General features: G+C 27.4%; 1 protein-coding gene across 3 annotated transcripts in view; it reads left to right on the top strand.

The window, feature by feature from the left end:
- Window positions 1-20,347, top strand: part of LOC126899072 (serine/threonine-protein kinase BRSK2) — a 40,101-nt gene extending 19,754 nt beyond the window's left edge. The window contains exons 3-15 of one of the 3 annotated variants that reach the window (XM_050673610.1): window positions 1,550-1,635; window positions 3,934-4,074; window positions 6,513-6,663; window positions 7,963-8,178; window positions 8,358-8,557; window positions 9,147-9,365; window positions 14,526-14,645; window positions 15,060-15,313; window positions 15,527-15,643; window positions 15,714-15,886; window positions 17,196-17,376; window positions 17,529-17,704; window positions 17,786-20,347. In XM_050673610.1, the coding sequence (XP_050529567.1) occupies window positions 1,550-1,635; window positions 3,934-4,074; window positions 6,513-6,663; window positions 7,963-8,178; window positions 8,358-8,557; window positions 9,147-9,365; window positions 14,526-14,645; window positions 15,060-15,313; window positions 15,527-15,643; window positions 15,714-15,886; window positions 17,196-17,376; window positions 17,529-17,704; window positions 17,786-18,067 (2,316 nt within the window). In that variant the 3' untranslated portion in view covers window positions 18,068-20,347. Of the gene's footprint in view, window positions 1-1,549; window positions 1,636-3,933; window positions 4,075-6,512; window positions 6,664-6,742; window positions 6,959-7,137; window positions 7,338-7,962; window positions 8,179-8,357; window positions 8,558-9,146; window positions 9,366-14,525; window positions 14,646-15,059; window positions 15,314-15,526; window positions 15,644-15,713; window positions 15,887-17,195; window positions 17,377-17,528; window positions 17,705-17,785 lie in introns of all 3 variants that reach the window. The other 2 variants (XM_050673611.1, XM_050673609.1) reach the window with 2 other exon arrangements.
- The last annotated feature ends 6,452 nt before the right edge of the window (window positions 20,348-26,799 follow it).

The following is a 26,799-nucleotide window of genomic DNA, read 5'->3' as shown; positions in this document are numbered from 1 at the left end:
TTTCAAAAGTTAAGTTGAAAAAGTTCTACTTTCTACATGCATTTTTTAGATTTGAACCCCCCTCGTATATAGGAAATGGTCCGAATTAAAAAAAAAAGTATGTCAAATGAAAGATGTATATAAATACTACTCCTCATGAAAAAATTGTACTGATCCATACATTTTTCAAAAAGTTATATAGCATAATAAAGTTAAAAATGTAAAATACAAAATCGAAAATTTTCACAGTAAATTAAATAAATATTATTTCTTATAAAAAAATTGTATTAATCCATACATTTTTAAAAAAGTTATAACATTTTAAAGTAAAAATGTAAAATATAAAATCGAGAATTTTAATACAAAAATAGCATACGATAGCCATTTTCACCGTTTAGACAAAATAAAGTCCGAAATTTTTTTTTTCCAGAATAAAGTATATTATATTAACTTTAATTTAAGATATATATAAAAGTGTCAGACCTTCCGGAACATTTTCAAAAGTTAAGTTGAAAAAGTTCTACTTTCTATATGCATTTTTTATATTTGAAGCCCCCCCATATATAGGGAAATAGTCTGATTTAAAAAAAAAGTATATCCAATGAAAGATGTATATAAATACTACTTCTCATGAAAAAATTGTATTGATCCATACATTTTTTAAAAAGTTATAGCACTTTAAAGTAAAAAATGTAAATTATAAAATCGAAAATTTTCACACAAAAATAGCATTCGGTAGCCGTTTTCACCATGAAGACAAGTCCAGAGGTCAAATTTTTTTTTTTCAAATTAAAGTACATTACATTAGCTTTAATTTAAGATATATATAAAAGTGTCAGACCTTCCGGAACATTTTCAAAATTTAAGTTAAAAAAATTAATTTTTTGTGAAAAAGTTGTCATTTTAAATCCCCCCTTGTGGGCAGGTTAAGGGTTAAATTTATGAAAAAAATATACCAAATAAAAGGTAATGATATTATGCATCTATATAAAAAAAAATTATATTGATATGTTTATTTTTGAAAGAGTTATGGCACTTTTAAGTAAAAAAAATTGAAAAAATTTCGAAAATTAGCGATTTTTAAATTTGTAATTTTTTTGGAGGTTTCCCCCATTTACGGGGAACGAGGGAAATTTTTTCAATTTTGAAGGGTAATGTCTTCGACTAGATACGATTTGTGATCTTTTGACGTATCGTTGAAAGAAATCCGTTCGGTGAGAGCTGAGAAAAAGTGGTAACAGACACAAAAAAAAAAAAAAAAAAAAAACACATCTTAGTAAAACCAATACCTTCTCAGCTTCGCATCGAAGCTAAAATCTCTTAAAATTAAAAATTTCACTTTTTTTCACTGAAAATTAAAATATATTATTTTTATTGTTATTTTAATTTTAAGATACAGTAATTTTATAAAAGCGTATTGTCAACCAATTAATTTAATCCAATAGAATAATAACATTTTGAATTTTACGGAAAATCTTGTCTAAATATAAACTTAATGATATGTTGGAATATTGAAAAATAAACCAACCTATTCAAAAATATGTTAATTTTATCTATAATAATTTTTTAGGTGGAAAGAGAAATAGCAATTATGAAACTCATCGACCATCCACACGTTTTAGGATTATCAGACGTATACGAAAATAAACGATACTTGTAAGTTATATTTTATATTTTTATTTATTTTTTCTTATCTACTTTGTGTAAACTACCATTTTACTACTTTGTTACTAAGTTCTACGATATTCAAATGAATAACATTTTTAAAAGTAAAAACATATAACTTTGATTATTATAAGTAATAAAATATTGACTTAATTACAGTTTATAATCCTAAGTAAAAGACTGTCGGATTACCAAATAAAATAAATAAACCCATGTGGTAGACCTCTAGAAAAATAATATATATTATTACACATTGTCCTATTAATGCAGTATGGTATTGATATTGTATACTGTGATATATTCTAAGAAATATTTAATTAATATAATTACATATACATTAATACAGTTTTTTTCATCACAGGAAAGATTTTTGAACACAATTACAGTACGAGCCAAGTGGTTTAATTTATTTATTATAATATTTTTATAAGTATAAATATTACGTCTATACTTAAAATATTAATAGAAGTTATCACCAAAATAGAGTACTTGAATAAATTGTAATTTGATTGTCATAAAACCGTTTGCCTGAGGTAGTTAACAGAGAGGGGTTGTCACAGCTCGTTTTTAGTAATTACCCAATAGCATGGAATAGGACATGTAATTTTATCATATGAGTAATTACACATGACGTTTTGTAATAACACGATAATCGTGAAATATTTTAACTGAAATGAGCTTTTTACCAGAAGTATAGCTTTAATTCGCCTAAAATAAATATATTTGGTAAATTTTTATTATAGTTTATAATAATAATATTATTAATTGTGCAATTCTGTTGGCATAATGGGATGCACTAGAAAAAATGATTTTTATAAATATGGTTTTTTTTTTCACTCTTATATAACCCTCAATAAATCATAACCTAGAGCTTGTAATAATGTGATAATTTATCATAGAACTAAATATGGCATATCTTTGTGTGGTCTCCCCTTATGCATAATAATCCATTTATTTTTAAAATTGACCTTTCGTGCCGTGTGGGCAGAATTTATTAATTTATTTTGCAACACACTTTTCATTATATTGTATGTCATAAAGTCAACAATATTACAAGTTATTGAAAAAATCATCCCACTTATTCAGAAAAACGATAAGCTATAACTGTAAGCAAATTATCACAAGGAATAGTGTTTTTATAACTTACTATTGAACTTAATATAGTAAAAAGTAATTTTTTTATTTAAGTTTTGCAATTGTATCACTAAAAAAGTTTAATTAGTTATCAGAACAATTTTATCTGAAAAATGTTTTATTAAACTAACTTATTATTTATTATGTTTTTAAGCTAAAATTTTTAAATTCCGTTTAAATATTTAAATAAATTTAAAAATTATTATCAGCATTGTGAAAAATTCATAAGATAAATAATTTATTCTTTTATGGGATTTTTAAACATATTATAAATTTAATTACCTAAACTTGTATTAATGTAGTTTGATTTAAATCTTGTTCAATCAAAATCAGTCTAAGGGGATTATTTTGATTGCTAAAAATCCTTAAAATTTCATATATTAATCAATCTAAATAAAATGTTACAATACATAAATAAGTTTTAAGCGATCTTAAAAAATTTCAATTCAATTTAACAAAAAAATAGTTCATATGTATATTTTCATTTAATTTATTTAAAAATATTGTTTGTATTATTGAATGTTTCAGCGTATAAATTAAGATTGTACAACCCACACGTAATATGTTAATATTAATTACTTAACCTTACTCAACATGGTATTATTGATTTAAATAATTCATGGTTACTGACAAAATAAATGGACAACAATAAAGATACTTACCATGCTGATTTAATCTATTTTAGGATATCAACAATAATACCATATTGTTAAGTTTTAGAAAATTATCGTTTTATATAATAAATCATACTAAATTTGTTATGATAAAATGAAAGTAATAATAATTCCTATGAATTTACATCTGAAGGATCTGCAGTGCACCAGACTAAGTTCTAGCAATGAAATTGTTTTTTACGCAAAAAAAAACCCCAATTTTTCTAATCCTCGTATCTCTGTTTCCTTATAAGATAGGCTTATGAAATTCGATACAAAGATAGATTCTAGTAGTTCACACACTGTAAAAAATTTAAATATTAATGGTAAGCCATTTCAAAAAGGAAAAGTTTTAATTTTTGTAATTGACTAGAACTTGTCCCTTTTTTCACAATGAGGTACAATATATTATATTTAACTCAACCTGAATATAAATTAAAATGTATACATATAAATAATAAATAAATAAATAAACTGATTCAAAAATACTTGTCATTTACAGGTATTTAATCTTGGAACATGTATCTGGTGGTGAATTATTTGATTATCTGGTTAAGAAAGGTAGACTGACGCCCAAAGAAGCAAGAAGATTTTTCCGACAGATCATTTCTGCTTTAGATTTTTGTCATAGTCATTTGATTTGGTAAGTGTTTGATAAACTAAATTATTTAAAAAATTATTGTTACACAATTATTTCTTAATAAACGTTATGAATAATTTCATTTGAAGTCTGCGTTTTTAAGAAAATTTTAATTGCATTATTATTTAAATATATATCTACTTATTGCAAGTAAACATATATAACGTTTTTTCAGTATATTCATTGGTGATAAATTTTATTAAACTAATACAGCCTAACTTAAAGTTTTTCTAGATTACTTTATGATTTTATTAAGTTAAATTGTATTATATGATTGCTCTCGCCTATCATTAATGCATAAAGAATGATTTATTCTGAATATAGATAATATTCAATGTTTTATTAAATGTTCTCTTTGAAATAAGATACAATTCAAAATATTTCAATGCATGAATATCAAAGTTTCTTATAATGAATTGTGAAGTAAAAAATTCTTTCTGTTGATTTCAATTCTCTAAAATTTTTGATAAATTAAATTACTTCCTAGAAACTTAATCAGAAGACTTTTGTAGTTCTTTTAGAACTTTTATAGTTTCTTAAGTTATTTTTATACCAGAGTATTTCAAAAAATAAAAAATTTATAAGCAAGGAAAAAATGATATTTTTCACAATATTTCGAAGAATTCGGGTCTATAATATCGAAAATTCAAAAAAGTTTCGTACAAGATCACACAACATCCAAAATAACTTGTTCTGAATAGTTCATAGAAACCTTTTTTTATTGCCTTGTCACTTCATGGTAATTTGTATGACTTTCAATAAAGGCATCAATGTCATTCATAATTTTTCACTTTGATAATGATATATGATTTTTTCCTTGTCTTGTTTAAATTTATCATAGTTATACAGAGAATAAAGCAAAAATAAATATCATGTTTAATAATAACTTTAAAAAGAAACTGTCCAAGAGCATGTATCTTTTAGAGTTATAGTCTCTTATTAAATAATTTAAAAAAAATTGAAAATGTCTAAAAAATAAACTAATTTGAATCCCTTTCAAAAATATTTTATTTCTATGTTCATCTAACAAGCTTATTAATTTTAAGTATAATTTAATCGGGTCACTATATTGATTTAAACGAGGAATTTAGGAAATTCTTGAAACCTTTGTAATATTTAGAACCCAAATGGGAATACGAGTTTTTATTTTCAGAAAACTACATACCAAAATCTAACCCGAGACTTCAAAAATTTAATGATTTATATTGTGCAATCAAATATTTTATAATTTCCTTCCAAAAAAAAAAAACTCAACTGATTAATGTTTTGATAATTTTAGTTTTAGTGACATGGTATACATATTGTAGCGTTATGGAAGGTACATTTCATTTTATTCTTTCCCCTAAAAATTGTTTTAATAATGAATTAAAAAAATAATATAAATTTGTTTTCTTAATTTTCGGAAGGCCCAGTCTCCTTACACTCAATATTGGCAATCTTAAACTTAATAATATCTTAAACATAAAACTCACTATGAGTGCGGAGTATATAAATGATCAAAATCCCAAATAATGAAAATAAATATATTGTAAAAACGTATTTTGAAGAAGATTATGAAATATTTCTCTTGCATATCACTCAAGACAAAATCTTAACATTTCTTGCCTATGGTTAAATTAATTTTTTTTTAATTAGTACTATGTGATGGTGTCACATTACCATTATTGTGAGAATATAATATTATATAGAATATAATCTGTATTATAATAAAATACAGACAGCACATACGCTTCTAGAGACTAACAATTAATATTTATTGCTAAATTGGCAATAGTCCAAATTATTATAAAAACCCAAAAGACCTGGCCATCTTGGTCAGTCGACTCCAGTGCCTTGTGTCATTCATCAGTCTCAGTATTCGGTTGTCGCTGTACGGCTTACTGTATAAAATCAAGTCTTTGTTTTTCCTTTTTCAACTACCTACTCTCATCCTCAACATTTCAGAGTATTTGTGGCTTGCACTTCGTCTGTACCTCATACTTTAGGCTTCTTTTTGAGTACATCTGGTATTTGTATCTTGCACTTCGTCTGCATCTCATACCTAGGTGTTACCTTTATTCCCTTTCGATAATAACGGCCTTTCTATACCCACAGCTAACCCGGAGTGTCAGCTGTGCACGGTTACTGCTGTATGATTACATGCATATGAATACCCAGTCAGCAGACTCAACATCAGTGTCGTACACTCATCTATCTTCGTACTCTATTCTATTATTTATTACGAAAACTGAAAAGACCCGGAAATCAGGTTTTGAGTACAAAAAAAAGCTGAATTGAACTGTCACTTCAAAATACGTTATTTTAGAACTCAAAACCTAATCTATAAAATCTATGATCCAGATCTTGATTTAAACTAAACAAATTATAACCCTTGTATTCTAGAATTCAAATTAATTACTTTAATTCGCATTTTGCACTTAAAATTATTGTTTTTTTTTTAGTCATAGGGATTTGAAGCCAGAAAATTTATTACTTGATGAAAAGACTAACATTAAAATTGCAGACTTTGGTATGGCATCGCTACAACCTAACGGCAGTATGCTTGAGACAAGTTGTGGTTCACCTCATTATGCTTGTCCTGAAGTTATTCGGGTTTGTAATTTTTGTAACTATTATTTACAATATTCTAATAGTTGAGTATTCTTCAACTCAACTTTTTTATAAAAAATAGGGTGAGAAGTATGATGGACGAAAAGCAGACGTCTGGTCTTGTGGAGTTATCTTGTATGCTCTTTTAGTAGGCGCTCTACCTTTTGACGATGACAATTTGAGGCAGTTATTAGAAAAAGTTAAAAAAGGTGTCTTCCACATACCACATTTTGTTCCGCCTGATTGTCAAAACTTACTTCGAGGAATGATTGAAGTTAATCCAGAAAAACGACTTACGGTTTGTTTACATTTTTTCAATCTGATAATCATTCAATTTTTTAATTAAAACCGAAAGAAGATAAATAACTATATTTTATAATTTTAATATTTTCTATTTTATGAATTGTCCAATTTAGAGTAGCTATTAGTTGATTTTTTTTTTCGAACTTACATTATAACTCAATTTTTTTTTTGCAGTTAAAGGATATCAACAAACATCCATGGGTTACTGCCGGAGGAAAAGGAGAAGTGCACTTAGGCATGTCTATGATTGACATTATTCAAACTCATATAATTCCGTCCGCCAGTGATTTAGATACCGACGTACTACAGGCCATTTCTAGTCTTGGTTGTTTTAAAGACCGGGAAAAACTTATAGCCGCCCTATTAAGCGTCGAGTAGGTGGATTTAGAAATATTTAAATATATATATATATATATATATATATATATATTTAATTTTATAATTATAGCACATAAAGCAATCAATATTAAAAATAATTGTAAAATTTAAATGAAAAATTTGTCTTACAATAGCTAATTTTTTGTGTAATTGAAATTAAATCAAAGTAAAAAATTGACTATTATTTTAAAAATACATATACATCACCTTAATTGAAGAGATTGGTGCAACAATCATATAAGTCCATGTCTTTTTCAGGATTTTTCAGGAGAAGCAATTATATTAACATTTTTTCGTTAAAGGTGTTTGAAAAATTAATCTTTCTAAATATCACAACTCTACAAATAATAAAAGAATAGAACTCGTTTTTTTCCAGAATTAGATAGAAAAGTCATATTTATTCAAAATTCACAAAAAATTATTTTCTAGAAAAATTAAACTTATCTAGTTATTGCACCAAGCCCTTCGTTGTAAAGCATAGAAGAAAATTTTTACTGACTACTATNGGTTCACCTCATTATGCTTGTCCTGAAGTTATTCGGGTTTGTAATTTTTGTAACTATTATTTACAATATTCTAATAGTTGAGTATTCTTCAACTCAACTTTTTTATAAAAAATAGGGTGAGAAGTATGATGGACGAAAAGCAGACGTCTGGTCTTGTGGAGTTATCTTGTATGCTCTTTTAGTAGGCGCTCTACCTTTTGACGATGACAATTTGAGGCAGTTATTAGAAAAAGTTAAAAAAGGTGTCTTCCACATACCACATTTTGTTCCGCCTGATTGTCAAAACTTACTTCGAGGAATGATTGAAGTTAATCCAGAAAAACGACTTACGGTTTGTTTACATTTTTTCAATCTGATAATCATTCAATTTTTTAATTAAAACCGAAAGAAGATAAATAACTATATTTTATAATTTTAATATTTTCTATTTTATGAATTGTCCAATTTAGAGTAGCTATTAGTTGATTTTTTTTTTCGAACTTACATTATAACTCAATTTTTTTTTTGCAGTTAAAGGATATCAACAAACATCCATGGGTTACTGCCGGAGGAAAAGGAGAAGTGCACTTAGGCATGTCTATGATTGACATTATTCAAACTCATATAATTCCGTCCGCCAGTGATTTAGATACCGACGTACTACAGGCCATTTCTAGTCTTGGTTGTTTTAAAGACCGGGAAAAACTTATAGCCGCCCTATTAAGCGTCGAGTAGGTTGATTTAGAAATATTTAAATATATATATATATATATATATATATATATATTTAATTTTATAATTATAGCACATAAAGCAATCAATATTAAAAATAATTGTAAAATTTAAATGAAAAATTTGTCTTACAATAGCTAATTTTTTGTGTAATTGAAATTAAATCAAAGTAAAAAATTGACTATTATTTTAAAAATACATATACATCACCTTAATTGAAGAGATTGGTGCAACAATCATATAAGTCCATGTCTTTTTCAGGATTTTTCAGGAGAAGCAATTATATTAACATTTTTTCGTTAAAGGTGTTTGAAAAATTAATCTTTCTAAATATCACAACTCTACAAATAATAAAAGAATAGAACTCGTTTTTTTCCAGAATTAGATAGAAAAGTCATATTTATTCAAAATTCACAAAAAATTATTTTCTAGAAAAATTAAACTTATCTAGTTATTGCACCAAGCCCTTCGTTGTAAAGCATAGAAGAAAATTTTTACTGACTACTATGTATTAATTTTATTTTAGTCTCTCTGAGTTTTTTTTTTTTTTTGAAAATGAAAATAAGTAATTTTTGTCTTTAATTTTAGACACAATACTGAAAAAGTTATATATTTTTTATTACTTGAACGCAAAAAAAGAAGGCCAGCTAATGAAGATGACTCATTGATAGTTAAAAATACTAGCAAAAATAGTTTTGACCCACCCAAAAAAAGAGTAGACACTTGCAAAATGATCGATGACATCGACAGCAATTTTTCACAAATCAGTGCTGGTTCCCCTGCTACACCCCGCAAACAGATATTACAGTAAGTTGCTTATTTAATTTACAGTTTTATGATGTAATTTAAAATTCATATTTTTGAATTTTTTTTTATTAGTCTGAAAATTTTGCTCTAATCCTACATCGTCTAATCTAATGTCATTTTAAACCAATAATTAGGATGATGTGTTAAATTATATTGGCTGTGCTGTATTTTATATTAGTTTTATCATTGATACTTAATATAATTTATGATAGCAACAAAATTTACTCATGAAAAATCTGTTACAGTTTATTGGTTAATGTTTTTAATTTAATTTTTCGTGTTATTTTTCACAATGAAATGTGAAAAAGGTCATTTTTAATTGATTTTGATCATAAATACCCTAAATTAAATACCAAAAAATTTGGATTGTCTTCTTCTATGCAAGATAGTTAATTGTTATGGCAAAATATAACAGAAATTTTAAATCAAACTATTGGGGCAAAAAAAATTTTCTTGAAAATTTCTTTTTATTTTAACGTAATTTTGAGATATTTTTCAACATTTTTAAAATTGAGGGGTCTTTTCCAATTTTTATGACAATATTTTCAACTATATTAAACTTTGGTTATATTGACGTATTCATTATTAAAATCGATCCATCGAGAACTGAGAATTTTTACGGATAGTCGTAAAAAACAAACGCACACTATCACAAACCTTAGCTTCTCATCCAAACTAATAATTAAATTTTAAGCAAGAAATATTTCATGAATTATATCATATTAGTTTCCGCAAAAAATCCTCATGAAAAATTAAGTATTAATTCTATATTATAAAAATGTCTAGTAGACTTATGCGTATCTAGGATACTAGAGAACTCAGCTCTTCAGTTGACAAATTAGATCTCTACAAATTTATAAAATTGTATAGAAATAATATATATAGTTATCTTAAAATATTTTGAGATGAGGGAAAAATACTTATAACCCTTATGGGCGTAGTTCATTAATTAAACTTAGTACAACATCTTTTGTTAGTCTAAATTTTTATACAAATGCCCTTTCAAATAAAACTTCAGAATTTTTGTCTTCTGAAGTTTTATTAATGTAACTAGAAAACATAGTAACTAGTTTTGTGACATAAAAATGAACAGATCTTCTGTTATACTTAATCTCATTTTTCTATGATCATTATCTTGACCTTTTTCAATAATATCTAAATTATTTATAACTTTAATACAAGCATATTAATATGTTATATTTTTGTCTTATTTAATTATTTTGGAAACTTTATAAGGTTATACGTTTTCATAAGAAAATGAATGATAACAGTAATTAGTTCAATTCTAAAAAGTTCATCAAAAACTTCAGTACACTAATAAATATTTTTTTGCACACCCACATTCAAAAATACGATTTTTAGTTTCTCATTAATAGTTGCACTAAAACATCGTGTTTTAGTACGCTAAACAGATTAGTACACCAATATAAAATTCAAAAATAGACCCACAGATACCAGACAACAATGAAAAAATCACATGAAAAATCTCGTAGGCACAAACGGCTCAACTGTAGCCATTACTATAAAATGTTGATAACTTCCGAACTAATACGCATAGAGTTGTGTAATTCATAAAAAAATTACCCCCATATTAATAATACTTGAATAAACCTCAAATTATATATTTTATTAATTAAGAAAATTAAAAATTGAGGGAAATAATGTTAAGTAGCATTACTAATAGATTAAATATATTTGATTCTTTTATTTTGAACCACTTTAATTAGTAAAAAAATCAATTGTATTAATCCAACTTTATACAACTAATCTATGATGAATAATTATTAAGTTACAAATATTTTAATGTATAGAGTGGGTATGTGCACAAGTGAGTAGAGCTCGTACTGGTGTATATTTATAACACATACTTCACTCACCCTACATTTTAATTTAATGTATTAAAATTCTTGTAACTCAATTATTATATGTTGTCCTAAAATCATTATTAGTTATTTAATCTTAATTTTTAAGAAATGTGCTAAAAACTGATTATTTAAAAATTTATGAATAAAAATAACTTATTTTTAGACTATTTTCAAAATTAAAAAAAAAAAAAATTTTTAATTTAATTTCACCTTATGTATATTTATGTGTTAAATTCCTTGTATTCAATAACTATATTAAAAGTCAAAAATAAGAAGTATCTTTTAATTTGCAACTGTTGTTATCAGTTATCTTTATTTTACCCTAATTATCGAATCACATATTTTCATTGATATAAATTCAATGTTATGCCAATAAATTTTTTTTTAGTGTATTGTTCTTCTTTTTGTAATTTACTCAACATAATTATGGTGATTACGTTGTGTAACTAATTGAAGTAGTGGTCTAAAATGAAATAATAATTAAGTGAAAACTTCATTTTAATTATACCATGTTTGATGCCTGAAAGTGATTAATATTCATAACTCTTCTCCATTATTATTTATAATCAAATTTAGGTAACGTTAAAAAAAAGTCAAATCACGGTTCCGTCAACGCATTTTTTATTATAATTGTATGGACGTATTTGTTTTCATTATCTGCTACCAAAAGATTACACATTAATTGAAGTTTCTTTATTTCTTTTAAGTTTTCATTTGAGAGAGAAATAAAATAATAGAAACACATTGTAATTCAATTGAAATTAATTAGGTAAAATGTAGTAAAACTTTTATATGGATTTGCGGAAGTCAATGTAGTTATTGTAATTCGATCTATAAAAATTGATGCATATTGTTAATCTATCCTAATATAGTTAATATGATCAATCTAATTTTGACTACGATTATTTAAGGTTTTTCTTTATCATGAACCAATTACTTAATCGAAAAATAAATATTATATTAATATATACTGATTTTTTGGCTACATATTTTTTTTTCCAATTATCGACCATGAAGAATTTTTTATATTCATTTTAGCTTAGTATTGTTTGATATCTGACAGTATTGAAATCATTGTCATAAAACCCTTCGATGCGCATTAAAAATAAAATTATAAACTGCCACTTTCATTAAAAATGTTATGATTTTTAGTTTTAATGATCAATAAATTCTAAATTTAGAGATTTCGGATAGTTTCAATTTTTAAATCATAAAATACATTGTATTAGCTTTAATTTAATGTAGATTTAAAGAATCCGCAGTTGGGCGGGCGGTCTCTCCATAAGTTATTGTTTTTTCAAAGTTACTTGTACATAATAATATATTTTTTTAAGTTCTTATTAAATAATTTGTACAGATTGTATATATTTTTTTAAAATGATAAAAATAAAAAGTTTAAAAAAAGCAGGTGTTTTGGAAAATTATCAAATATTGAAAAGAAAAAATTTCGATTTAAATATCTCTTTAAGTATCTAATTTATGACGGTTTTAACGTAAATTCGTTCAAAACGTTTTAAGATGAAATTTATACTTGTATTTTGGTTACATTACATATATTGACAGGTGATATATTAGGGAAAATGCTTCTTCTAATAAATTTCCATAATATCGCGGAAAATAACTTTAATGCGGAAAAAAATGTAAACAAATTTGTAGGTGATGGTTTTTCAGTATATTTTTTTTATCATGCATTACCCATAAAATTTGACAACGGGTATGAACTTAATTAATCAAAAAAAATATTCATATTTTTTTTTACACTTTTTTTTGTTCATCTATTATATTATAAATATGTTAACTTAAAATTTTAAGATGGCAACATACATAATGAACTTATTTATTAAATCTAATTAAGAAAATTACAAGTTGAATCAATTTATCTATTATTAAGTACATTTTCGAATCATTCCTTATATCTTAGAGGGGTCCTAATATTAATTTTTTAAACGATAACGTACATAATTAACTGAATTTTTTATTAGCTAATAATTTTATTTAGAAAATAACTAGTTAATTCCAACATTTGGACAAGCATATCGGAAGTTATTAGCATATTTATACCTATCGCGGTAGTAGGAGAACAGCTGAGAAATATCTACTGATACTATTGATTTAAAACAGTGACTGAAGGTAAGATACAAGTGCTGCTGCTATCACTATAAGTTTCTCGGCTTCACTCCTCCTCCTTCCGCCTTTGTATAAAAAAGTTAATAACTTCTAAAATATTAGTCCAAGAGTTGTTATAGGCTAGAAACTTTTTTAACTAGGTTAAAACCTATTAAATAAGATGGTTAATTTTCTATGGTGCCACTTGTAAAATAAACTTACCATATAAGGTATAATGGATGAACATTAAATATTCTTCACGATTGATAAATTAAAAAAAGCTTGAAACTAAAAAAATATATTAATATTATTTTTATTTTCGATTAATTAAGTGATTTATGACAAAAAAAGTGTATTACACTATAGTACATTGACATTATTAATGTATTTTCACGAAATACTATTTGTTGCAAGTATTATAAAAATATATACCATGTTAATAATTAATATCTTCTCAGATTTGCACCGATGTTAAAATCGTTTAAATTACCTCACTAGATCAAGAAAAATTTAATGCAACTATTTTAATTATTGTTGATTACGTTTATAAGTCGTATCATCGTAACTCTAACTATTACAATCTTGATCAATCGAATGCCGTGGGAAAATAATGGGATCAACTGCTACACAAAATAAAATGTATAGTAACTGATACTGAAAGATTTAAGTTTAATTTTTATTGGTGTAATTTAATTGTCTAAGCTAAAGTTTGTTTTTTCGTCGAATTTGTATACGGTAACGTAACAAAATCGACGAAAAAATCGATCGTTCTTGTAATTAGTAAACAATAATAAAGATAAAACTATTTATTTAATACAATACGTAGATAAAATAAATAAATACATAGTTGGGTCAAGTAGATTTTCTGTTAATTTTTTTTTTTGTTTTGTATTTTAAATACATAGTTTTAACTAAGAATTGTTACTTTTAAATTTACATTAATATAGTATTAACAGTATTTGTACATAATATCCTGGGTAGTATTTTTTAAGGTGAGAAACCCAACTATTTTGTTAATATACAAAAAAAATCTGATAACTTAAAAATAAAGGTCATGAGAGTAAAATATACTCAAAAATATTTAATGTAACTTTTTTTGATAAAGCATAACAACAATTTTTTCATAGTGTTACAGAAAATCCTTAATACCAAAAAACTATATTAATTGTGTACATTTTTTTTTTTATAGAAATCGCATTTATTACAGACGGGGCAGCTACAACAACGTAAATGCGACAAGTGGAAATTTAGGTTCAAATTTAGCTAGTTCTTCGACACTAGCTGGTATACTGTCACCTCTTCCTCAAAGGTAAAGCCTATTTATAAAATATTAGACATTTACTTTTATAATACTTTTTTTTTTTAATTATTGAAGAAACAGTTAATATTAATCAGAATATGTTTGACTATTAAATAATAAATTATGCCAATATTTTCCAAAAACTGATTCAACAAATTAAAAATTACCACGATGACTAATGACATTTTTTAATTGTTAAAAACAAACCTTATTAATACAAATCATAAAATATCAGAAAACACCATTTTTATGACTTCACAGTTTTTTAATACAAGTCAAAGATTTATAATACTAATAAATAATAGCCTAATTCATTAAGTTGATTAATAAAATAATTACTTTAAAATATTAACTGGTTAATGAATTTATCTTAGATACCCAATCAAAATTATTAGTTAATTAATTAAACTCCTTATTTTTCAGATCTAATTCTACAAATTATCGTTACCACAACCATCATCATAAAAGTCCTTCGACAAAATCACCCACGACTCCCTCACATGGCAACTATATATCATCACATAATCATTCCAACAGTAGCGGAGGCAGTAGTAGTAGTATAGATACTATCAGTATGAACAACAGTATAGTGAGAAATATACCGATTGTGCCGCCATCGCCAGTGCATCATGCTAAGCAAGCTAAAGTTGACATGCAACATCCACCTGCAAATTCAAGTAAAATTAATTCATCTTAAATCAGATACATGTTTATTTTTAATTTAGATGAAACCTATTTTCATATCATTCGAAATTGGTGATAATTAAAAAAAACCTATTTTTTAACCGCGTTTCAGTTGTATTAAATCGAATAAAAAACATTACCTTTGTTTTGTTGTCACTAAGCTCCATATACTATAAATTACATATAGTATTGTTTGTGTTCAACAGTTGCCTGTACCCCACCCGAGTCACCGTCACATTTATCGAATCACTGGAAATCAAGACTAACGTCCATACGAAATAGTGTTTTAGGTTCCCCAAAGTTTCATAGGCGTAAACCTCAGCGTGAGTAACCAAAATATCGGTACATACAGTTAGTGACACAAAAACAATTAAACGTGTATAATATTTTCAGTGGATGTGATAGATAATGTGTACAAACCTACGCCCGAATCCTCTCCAGAAATGACTAAAAGGTCGTGGTTTGGCAGCCTCATGGCGTCAGAAAAAGACGAAACGTTTACTATTCTGATAAGTGGTAAACCTCTATCCACCGTCAAAGCTGACCTGATTCACGCTTTACTATCGGTAAGTAGATTTTATCATAATTTCAGCGTCATAGAAAACTCAAATTATCATAACGCGTAAAAATCAAAGTGTAACCAGACCTATAAATTCTATGAAAACACATTTTAGGCAAACCACTGTATTGGCCAAATCCTAGTTTCAATAAGTTTTACTACTATTGGGAAAAACTCCAAGAACTTTACATAATATGTAATTAATTTACATAGTTTTTTATACTATAAAAATAATTGAACCTTTCTATATTTTTATTGAGCTACATTACAGTTAATTGATTAAATATTTTATCTAATTTATAAACAACCATATAAATTGTGTAATTTGTTTTTGTTTACATGTTACATACTGTTATGGCTACTCTCCTGTGTGAACTCTTTGATGTCTAGTTAGTGTGTATTCATGCTAAAAGGTTATAGACAAACTACTCGTTAATACGGTTTTCCATCTTAGTTATTATTCTGTTTCCTAGGAAAATTTTCTTTTTGACATTCGCTGTATATACGATATGAAATTTGTCCTATTTTCATCTGTAATTACTATTATTATTTATTAAATTGGATTAATTTTCGCTAACATTCATAAGTATTAAACATTTTTTTTTTAAATAAATATATTGAATTTAACAGATATATTTTAGACTACGTTACCATTGTTGNATATATATATTCATATTAACATGTTATCCCAATGAACCACAACTTTTAAACTACAAGGCCTATTAATGAAATATATATATATAGGCAAGTGTACTGACTGAGTGGGTTTTGTTGTCAGATTGGTGTATGGAAGAATTTCGAACCACTGCTGCAAAACTGATATAAATCCTTAAACTTGACGTTTCCATAACAACGGCACGCATGTTGCTGCTTGCATGTGCACACATATTGTACTTTTGTGGCAAGTAATTGACTAAGTCTATAGGCCTTAGGCTATGACTTTGTACACTATGCATGCAGTACATGTAGCATCCCTCAGATTTTTCCATTCATCCCTCTAGTTTTCCGGCCATAAAATGATATTTAATCGCACTGTCTATAACTAGAATTATTAACGGAACTCGGTGATCCTTTTCAATATTTGCCTATTAACGCTAACTCCGTCATAACCGAATGACTCTTATCTTCTGTGTAACTTTTCGACACAGTATATTGGCTATAAATGGATTATATATACAATCAGCTTAGTATTAACGTATGTATTATCTGCGCTAGCGATATTTTTCCAGCTTATCATTGCTAAAGTTCAGTAATTTATTCTTTTGATAAAGTTATTTTCGGGAGTAAACCAAATTACAACCATTTTAATTTTGCAGATATCAGAGCTGAGCCATACTGTCACGAGCCCATTATCGTTTCGAGTCGAGTATAGGAGAGGTACAGGAGGGACAGCGATGTTTCAAAGACAAGTACGTTTCCAAATCGATCTCTCAGATGTAACGAACTCAAATTCAACCAGAGACTATTTGTTTGCCATTGTATTCACTCTTCATTCAGGTAAATTCACACGTCAAACAATTCATACAACTCGATGCAATTCAATTTAGAGATATTTTTATTATTCATATCCGTACTCGGATCTACCCAACTTCTCAGAGTATGGAGCTGTCAAGTAGTAATCATTTGCACGTTTATAAATTTGTCCGCAGGTAATATACGTCGATTTCGTAGGGTATGCGATCACATCCAAACGCAAATGTGTGCTAGAAAAACGGTCCCTTCTTCGCCAAGAGCGGGCAGAAAATTTAACACTGACCTATCAGAGAGCTCAAGTTGTGGTTCAGATACTTCTGAAAGGCTATCGCCTTACGTGAATTTCAGAACCGTGAGTCATCGTACTTATAACGATTACGTCATAAAAATTCAGCATTATTGTTATAACCGACCGCATTTATTTTGCGCGCAGGTCGAATCTGATCATAGGGACGACAAAATGAGACTGATGACCGGCCAATGCGGCGTGCCTTCTGCTGTTTCGCATAACCGACAGAGGAGACGCAGTTCCAGTTTGGCAAACAGCAACCACTTCAATGGTAGTAACAATAACTCGCTAGCGAATTCACCAGTAGGATCTGGTGGAGGTAGCAGCAACGGCCGAAGTGATGTTCAAATATTACCCACCCGCTCTAACAGCGAGACTAAAACAACCGACAGCTCTTACATGTCGGTGTTAGGCTCGATGTCTTGATCAGAACTGAACGCAACGATTTCCCGTTAATGATATTCGTTTAAAAAGAATTATTATTATTGCATAGGTGTATAAAATTATTATGTGAATACATAAGATTGGAACAATATATTTAGTAAAAATGAATAAATCGCATGGGTGTTGTAAAGTAAATGAGAACTGAAAAAGAGCAAATGGAAATCTATATTTTCATGCACAAGATATACAACATTTTGTCATTGAGATTTTTTATTTTTTTATGATTGAGCTTCATATGATGTGCATTTTTAATATATATATATAAATATATATTGATAATTATTTATCTATAATTAAGCAATTAAAATTAGTGAACGGCAATGGTAGACAGTGATGATTGTAATTTTCAGATGATTTCAGTTACATACAAGTACTGTTTATGCGAAAGTTATAAGTTCTTCTTAGTTCCTATAGGTAATGTTTGAAAAATTCTTTAATTGAAAGTTAGTAGACAACGATGAACTTTTTATCGAATATCATCAAATAGATAATAGGTCTAAGAATTCTAATATTGCAGAATATTCGTTTTACTTACCAGAATCGAATTGTTAATAATAACAGTAATTGTCAAGAAGTGAACGTGCACTAAATGTTTATATTATTTATTGAGTGTAACTATGATTAACTGGTAAAATTACATACATTTCTTTGTAAAATAACTAAGTCTGACAATATAACATGGAAAACTTTAAAAAACCATAAATTTTCCAAAATTTGCTCCAATTTTTAGTAATTAATTAGTTACAATTTTAGGTTGCACAGTAAGACATTTAATTAAAAAACAAAGTTGCCAAAGTATGAAAATCAATAGTTTAACTAAAAGTTTTCTACATTTAAGGTGTACACATTTAAAATTGTGAAATAAAAAATAGACATATTATTTAGGGTGAATTGGCGTAATTATAATTAATTATTTCTCTTATAATATTATATTTTATTTTATATAGAAAATTTTTGGTACTTATATGTGTTACTATCATTATAATTGTAAGTTTGAAATAAATTGTATGTATTTACAACTATTCCTATCTGTACAATTACATCAATTCACTCTATTTAATTTTAAAACCTGATTTAAGAATGCCATTAATCTTAAAACTAACTTTTGGTTTCTGATATTAAAATAGGTGACCATAATAGGGAATCGAATATAAAAAAGTAATTATAACTTTCAAAATATTGTGATACGAAACAGTTCTGGAACATCCTCGACTTGTACTGCAATTTATTAATTTTACTCCTTACTTAATTTATAAAAAAATCTTACAAATATCAACGAGTCAGAAATAATGAATAATTAAAGATAATATTTATTAGAATCAACAAGATAATTTTTTTAAGTAAAAATTTATTGCGTTTAATAATTTGTTAGAAGTTAAATAATACTTCAAAGAATTTAAAAGATGACACGGTACTGTGTCACGTGTCAGAGATGATCTTCATTTCCTATTGAAACCAAATTATTTAATAAAAAATTACTTGTTTCATGGCTTATTCCAATGTGATGCTTGTATTGTTTTAAATCTAGTATTTTGTTTTATTTTTAAGTTTTTCAGTGTTGACCACTTCAACTGTGGAGATCTCTATTAGCATAATTTAAATAATTTTTTTTTAAGAAATTGAGTGCTTAAAGCTTTTATTGTTATTGCATATTACAATTTTTTTCATTATACAATTGCACTGTGATCTATGTTTTTATTATACCATTTAAGTTTTTATTTTATATTATATAAAGTATTCAAAATCAAAAAAAGGAATGTATTGTTTTAACATCTGTATTTACATTATAGTATAAATAACCACTCTTCAAACGTTACATAAACAATTTTTACAGTATGCTAAGTTAATTACTATAACATAGTGCCTTAATTATGCATAATTTTTTTTTTGAAAACTTATAACGCATTAAAAAATGAATTAATTGATCATAGCATTATTATTTTTCGTTATTGTTTAATTTGTAAAATAATACTTAGGGAGTCAACTTCACTGCTTTTCTTAAGAACTTAATTTTTTTTTAAATAGCATATTGATGGTATTGTACTACTATGCATACTAAATGTTATTATTCATTTACCATTGAAAAATTTGTATAAATATATAATTAACTACTATTTAATTAATTAATCCTACTATAATTTAAAATTAAACAATTTTCAATCCAACCGTCAAATACTTGCAAAAAATATTATGTTTATACGTCTGTATATTATTTGTGAACAAACTAAATGCAAATAAATACTATTAAACTTGTTAATAAAATAGACTAATGTGTACTGATTATTGATAAAGTCCTCTACTTCTAAAATATACGTTAAATGATCGACTTAATGGGTGTTAATCATGTAGTTTCAAGTGAACATATTAATTTTAGTACCAGGAACTTATGAGAATCATTGATAGTTTGAACAGTTTTATCGAATTATGTTGGCGGCCACTTGAAAATCACTAACGAGACACCGGACACCTTATCGAGACACCTGAGCATACGATCGCATACATTGGTATTCATGAATTCCTGGTACCGGTTTTGATATTTGTAAAACAATATAGATAGTAACACAACACTAATGTCGGTAAATATGTCGCACTTGTCGAGCGTGCCTTATTAATTCCTGGTACAAATTTTTAATGAATTAGTATAGAGATGTAATTTGGATATCTATTAAAATATGTCTTTCAAACGAGGACATTTTCTGGGTCAGAATAGAGTTTGACCAACACTATAGAAATAATCGTATGTTTAAAATCCAATTAGGAAGTAGAAAATTTATCTCTTAGTCATGATACTTTCTATTTTATGAAATAAATTGTTTTATACCAAACATTGGGCTGAATTTTTCGTACGGCCATGAAAAATGTTTATTTTATTTTTGTGTGAATCGAGTCTAATTAATGTTAATCTAGTTAAATATTTCGATAAATATTTTTAATTTTATAAGAGAGATATATCTCTTTTACTTTTCTGAAAATGAGCAAATATTCAAAGTTTATTGATGACATGCATATAAATTTTCTGAATTGCACTAAAATTTCTTGTTCTCGGGGTATTTGTGCAAACAACTATACGAATTAAAACTATATTAAAAATATTATTAATATAGTTTTAATTTTAAATAATATTAGCCACAAGTGATCATGTCATTTGCCACCATTTTCTACTTATTTTAATTAAAATTTATTTGTGAATAGAATACATTAAAATAAAAGCAGTAATGGCGATTTTTAAATTTGACATTACGATTATAAAAAAATAATGTACACACTGTTTGTTACGACGTTCGTTGAAAAACTGATAACTCGATGACGAGTTCTCCATTCGAGAAAATGTTACTCAAACAGTGTAACATGAACACGAACCCGTTGCCAAACGCATTACACTTCAACGTTACACCAAAATGTTTAAGTGTATACCTTTACACAAAGCCTATTACAAGTTAGAACCCCCACCTACCTCAGGTCCATTTTGTTTTCGAGTGAAATGGGTTACTATCAAGTGGTCCTTTAAACCGGGAACGGGAAATACTTTACAAATCTACTGAACTATATGATTTGAAATTTAATTATAAAAAATATGTCTAAATGGCTCACACAAAGTTCGTATAAAGGGGTATCAATATTTTATTGTAATTAAGTAAATGCGTTTTTAAAGAATTTCACGGGATGTGATTGGAAAAGACGATTAAATTTGTTTTTTTTGTAATTTAGAAATTTTTCGTCAGTTTGTGTAGTTTGATTATTAGACGGCTTGTTTGGTCTGTTGTACAGAAATTTTGCAATCAAACGCGGCCTTTTTATTTTTTTACGGTCGGCCATTTGATCACCACCACCAGACAAGTGTTTCTGGTCTTTTGAATTATCATATGTTTGTGCATCAATATTTTTATTTATTTTATGGTATTTATGTATTCGGTGCACTGGTGTTCTGATATGCTTACATTCTTTATGTACGCGTTTTTGTTTGGGATTTACGGGCAAATTACATTCACTGCACAACGACAATGTCACATCCCGATAACAGTAAAAAATGTTAGGAAAATTATCATGTAGATATCTCCTGAGAGTGTTCTGTTTTTCGTAGCACTTGCTCGAGCGAACACGATAGACTACTGGAACAGTTTTTAACTTTTGTTTTAAGTTTTCATCGGAGTTCTGAAAAACAATATATTTCTTAAGTTTGACTAGAGATCATAACTTGTGCAACCATTAACTAACTAAACAGCTTATTTCAACAATTTCATTATAATTCGAATCATTTTTGTCATTGGCAAAACAAACTTTCCCAAAATTCAGAAAATTATATTTATTGTTATACAAAAAATTATTTTAGGATTATTTATCCCCTAAAATTTTCTATTCTAGTTGGATCCTATGATTTTTGTTCAATTTGTGTGTTTAATTTTTTCTCGCGAATGAATTTTAGTATTCATTTTTTTTCTGCTTAAAAATGGTTAAAAAATATAATGATTTCTTAGGGATTATTTTATACAAACAACATACTTACTGTATCAGAACAACCATATGATTCATGAGGGTTATTTTTGAGATTTTTTGCATTAGCTATTATACAACATTTTGAAGGTTTTTTTTTATGAACCAGTCGTTCCGATTGATGCATAACAGCTGATAAAAAAATAATTAAGGCGATATTTGTACAGTATTGAATCAAGCGTAACTATAGAATTCACATTTTAAATTATATCATCAAATTTTAGCCATTAAAAAGTAGTTTACTTGTCGAAGTTGAAAACATTCATTTAATCGCATTTTAGTATAACCATTATTAAACCGATCAAAAAAATTCATTAAATTAATTATCCAAGAATACAATACGTGTGTAGAACTAAAACTATTAAGAAATTGACTATGCAGTTTTAATTAAATATTAATGAAAATATGCAGGATTTATTATAAAATATTCGACTAGCCTCTCTCTTCAAACGCCATATATAAAGGTCTTTCAACAAATGCTATTCCTGGTAATCCTCCGACACGATTAAAGCACAAATGGTGTAGAGATCTATTAGCTTTAGAGGAAAAAAAACAATGACAATTATTTGAAAGTGTCATCAACGGATGGCTTATTTTGTCAAATATTCATGTCGTATGTGGGTCAGCTCGTGATCATCTTAAGGGCTCAGTGCACGCACGGCGTTTCTTAGGCCTTTACAGTAGTTCTATCGCTCGGTGCGTTTTTTACCACCCGGAATGTCGTTTAACTTGTTGGTTTCCCACCAAGTTAACGCCATTCACTTTAAATATTGTACGCCGGTCTTAACTCATAAATGCCCACTCGAGCGAGTACGTTTTCTACCTGATCCAAAAATTCGCCTGGGTCCTCTTTAAAATTACTCGAAAATTCCGTCGAGGGAGCCGTACGTCGGATGGAATGTATCGGCGCCATAAGTGTGCGCGATTGGACGTCGAGTACATACCGTCCGTTGATGGCGCATATGAATGTGGCACGAAATGACGTGCGTGTTGTTCGCGTGGTTCGTATACATAAGCCGGCGGCGATAGCGGGACGACACGCGTGTGGTCTGACCATTAAAAGTCCGTTAAGTTTACTGGCCTCGCGTTCCTCGATCTCTGACAGACGTTGTTGTAGGGTCCCGTTAGGTGGTGTTGTGTGGCCCAAAAAATGACCAGGCTCGGGAAATTAGTACAATCCGTTTGTACTGGTTCTCGCGTCCTTTGTGCGGTGGTGAACGGGCCCTGTGTGTTGCGCGGGCAATGGAACGTACGGTACAGATGTCGTCTACGTTGGCTGGATCGTTAAGGCACTTGGGTTACCTCGTTGAGAGACACGAATCGTCGAGTGCCAAATTAACCGGCTGTTCCGCGTTTGTAGTCGGTCCGGTGGTACTCGGCCGTGTTTCCGTCGAATTCATTGTTGATCAACTCTGTTGATCGACATTCTTCTTCTTCTTCTTCTTCTTCCTCGCCTTAATTCCAACTACTCGGGGTCGGCCAAAATCTGTTGATAAACATTGTTGATGAAAACTCATCTGAAGACGGTTTGTTGTTAAAATGTTGTGGCCAATTACCGTTTTTACTGGTCCACTCTTTAGGTTTTCGTGTCCTAATACCTGGGATTGTGTCTACAACAACTACCTTTGTAAATTTTTGCTTTTTCTTTGAATTTAGCATGGTAGTAGTACAGCTGATTTTTTGTCCCTATTTCTAAACTTAGAACTAGTTCGTTATACATAATTTACTCGACTATATCATCCAAATTCTTCAATTGCCTTTATTGGTTAAACTATTTGCTCTTCCAGATATATTTGTGTTGTTATTGTAAGTAGAATTTTTTATCAGTCGCTAGCCGAGCTGAATTGAAAAGTGAATCTTTGCTAGTTGTAAGTATTGCTTACATTTGTTTAGATAGACGTGGACACGATAAACTTTTGAATAGATTTTCATTTAACTTTTTTCTACCTCTAAATCATGCAATAGTTTTTTTTAATTATAGTTTCTTCCTATTCACACTGTCTATTGATAAATAATTATTTTAGTTTCCAGTTCTTGTTATTCGATAGTGGGTTTATCACAATGTCCGTGACATGTGACAGTATGTCGCTATCTAAAAAATACTACAACGAAATGAAATTTCTGATTTAAGAATTTTTTTTTTTTATAACGTTTAACTCTCAGTACAAAATTTTAAATAAATCATTAGTAGGCAATGTAAACTTTTAAAATAAATGTTCTAAATAAAGTAACAAGTAATTTTTTGAATCCTCCTTAAATGATCAATAAAATTTGAAATAAAACTAATATTTCAATAATTAAATTACACTAAAATAACTTAATAAGTATTTCCGACACTGTAATTTAAGTTAAATTACTAACTAATACTGGACGCAGGTCTAGTGTTGGGTAGTGTATTTAATCGTTTAATAATTATATTTTAATAAATATATTTTTGTATGTATATATATATAGACATTGACTAACATTATTTGTTTTGTAGTAATATTTAATGTATCAGTTGATACATTGGCGACAGTGATGTTTTTATAGCTCATAAATTATTATTAATTATAATAAATTATAAATAATTATTTATCATAGTAGTTTTAAACAGAACTTTTGTTATCATAATAAACTATTCTGCTATTACTTTTGGCATAGTCGATGAAAATTAGTTTGTTGAAAAAAGAAGAATATTGTATTTTAAATAGTAAAGTAACAATAGAATGGTTCGATCAGATAAAAACAATAGCAAGAACAAAATTGGTTGTAATTTATTTTTCTATTATATTACCAAGTTAAAAATAAAGAGGGGTTCCTATTTAAAATTTTTAAGATTTTAAATTTAAAAGGGTGAGAAAAAACGATTGTATTTTTGGGATCAAATAATTTTTTTCTTTACAAAAGTTTATATTTTGAGAAAATGAGTGTCTTACCAGACTTTGATCATTCTATATACATTTCTACCTGCTATTTTTCGTATTAGAACTTACGTCGGTCCAATATTTTCATATGTTTAGGTTCTTTATAACTTATAAAGGCATGTTTATTTTATGGATTTTAAATATGTTTGATACATTTCTTTCAACTTTTTATGACATTTTATTAAGGCATCTATTAATTACAATTGTCGTAAGACGAAGTAAGAGATGTATATTAATGAGTGTACAGATATGCTCAACTGACATTCCGATTCTTTTGAAGAGCTGTTGTTTTAAGAAGTTTTAGGAAAGTAACGCCATCGCAAAAGTGCAGACGTAGTGTAGGACACAAATATCTTGTGCACAAGAATGGAGCCCGAAATATAAGGTGCAGACGAAGTGCAAAACACAAGTGCTTGAATTAATCAATAGAGAAAACGAGGTAGGTGAGAGCGTTGAAAATGAACAAACTAACTCTTGATGAAGGTTGAAGGTCAGACAGTGACAATCGAGACATTTTGACAATTAAATCTTGATGTGTATACACTGAAGTCGTCTGATCACTTTAGGCAGGTCCAAATTGTATAAATAGTTTTTAAATTAATGTGTAGTCGCATATTTTTATGTGCAACGTAACGGAATCATCGCAACAGAAGTGTTGACTTAATTTATTATTAATTTCTTACAGTTATTAACAATATTGATAACGTGATACTGTGACAATATATTTAGTTCTTTTTTATAGATTTAAGTTCTCTTGCTCCCTATTTTTTTTTTATTGTTAGCACAATTAAATCGATTAAACACGACACCGACTAATAACATATGGCAGGCTAATTTTAAGCTTAAGGGAACTAAACCTCCACTTAATTATTCCAACGTTTCTTAAATACTTTAGGTGTTAAATTTTAAACATTCTATTCTGATATACCAATTATAAGTGTAGTAAATTTCAAATTATTACAACAAATACACAGGTCTATAAGACTTCAAAATTTTTTAACAAGTGTACGATTTATAATCATTAATATAATTATATTTCAGTAAAAATTGAAATAGAGTTCAAAGAGAATGCAATTGCTATTATGAATTAATATGAATTAGGTATTTTCAAAAATCCTTATATTTTATTTAAATCAAATAGTATAACAAAATATAAATAAATAAAAAAAAATGTTTATAACTATATATAATATATACAGAAAAACTGTGATTCACTTAAATAGTGATTTTCATTTAAGTAAAATTTTCTATAAATATATAAAAATATATTTACATAACAAATAATATTATTATTTGCTATTCAGACAATATTTTAAA

Source organism: Daktulosphaira vitifoliae, unplaced genomic scaffold, assembly GCF_025091365.1.
Source record: "Daktulosphaira vitifoliae isolate Bord-2020 unplaced genomic scaffold, ASM2509136v1 Scaffold_2, whole genome shotgun sequence".
NCBI lineage: Eukaryota > Metazoa > Arthropoda > Insecta > Hemiptera > Phylloxeridae > Daktulosphaira > Daktulosphaira vitifoliae.
This window is presented reverse-complemented; position numbering and strand designations above follow the sequence as displayed.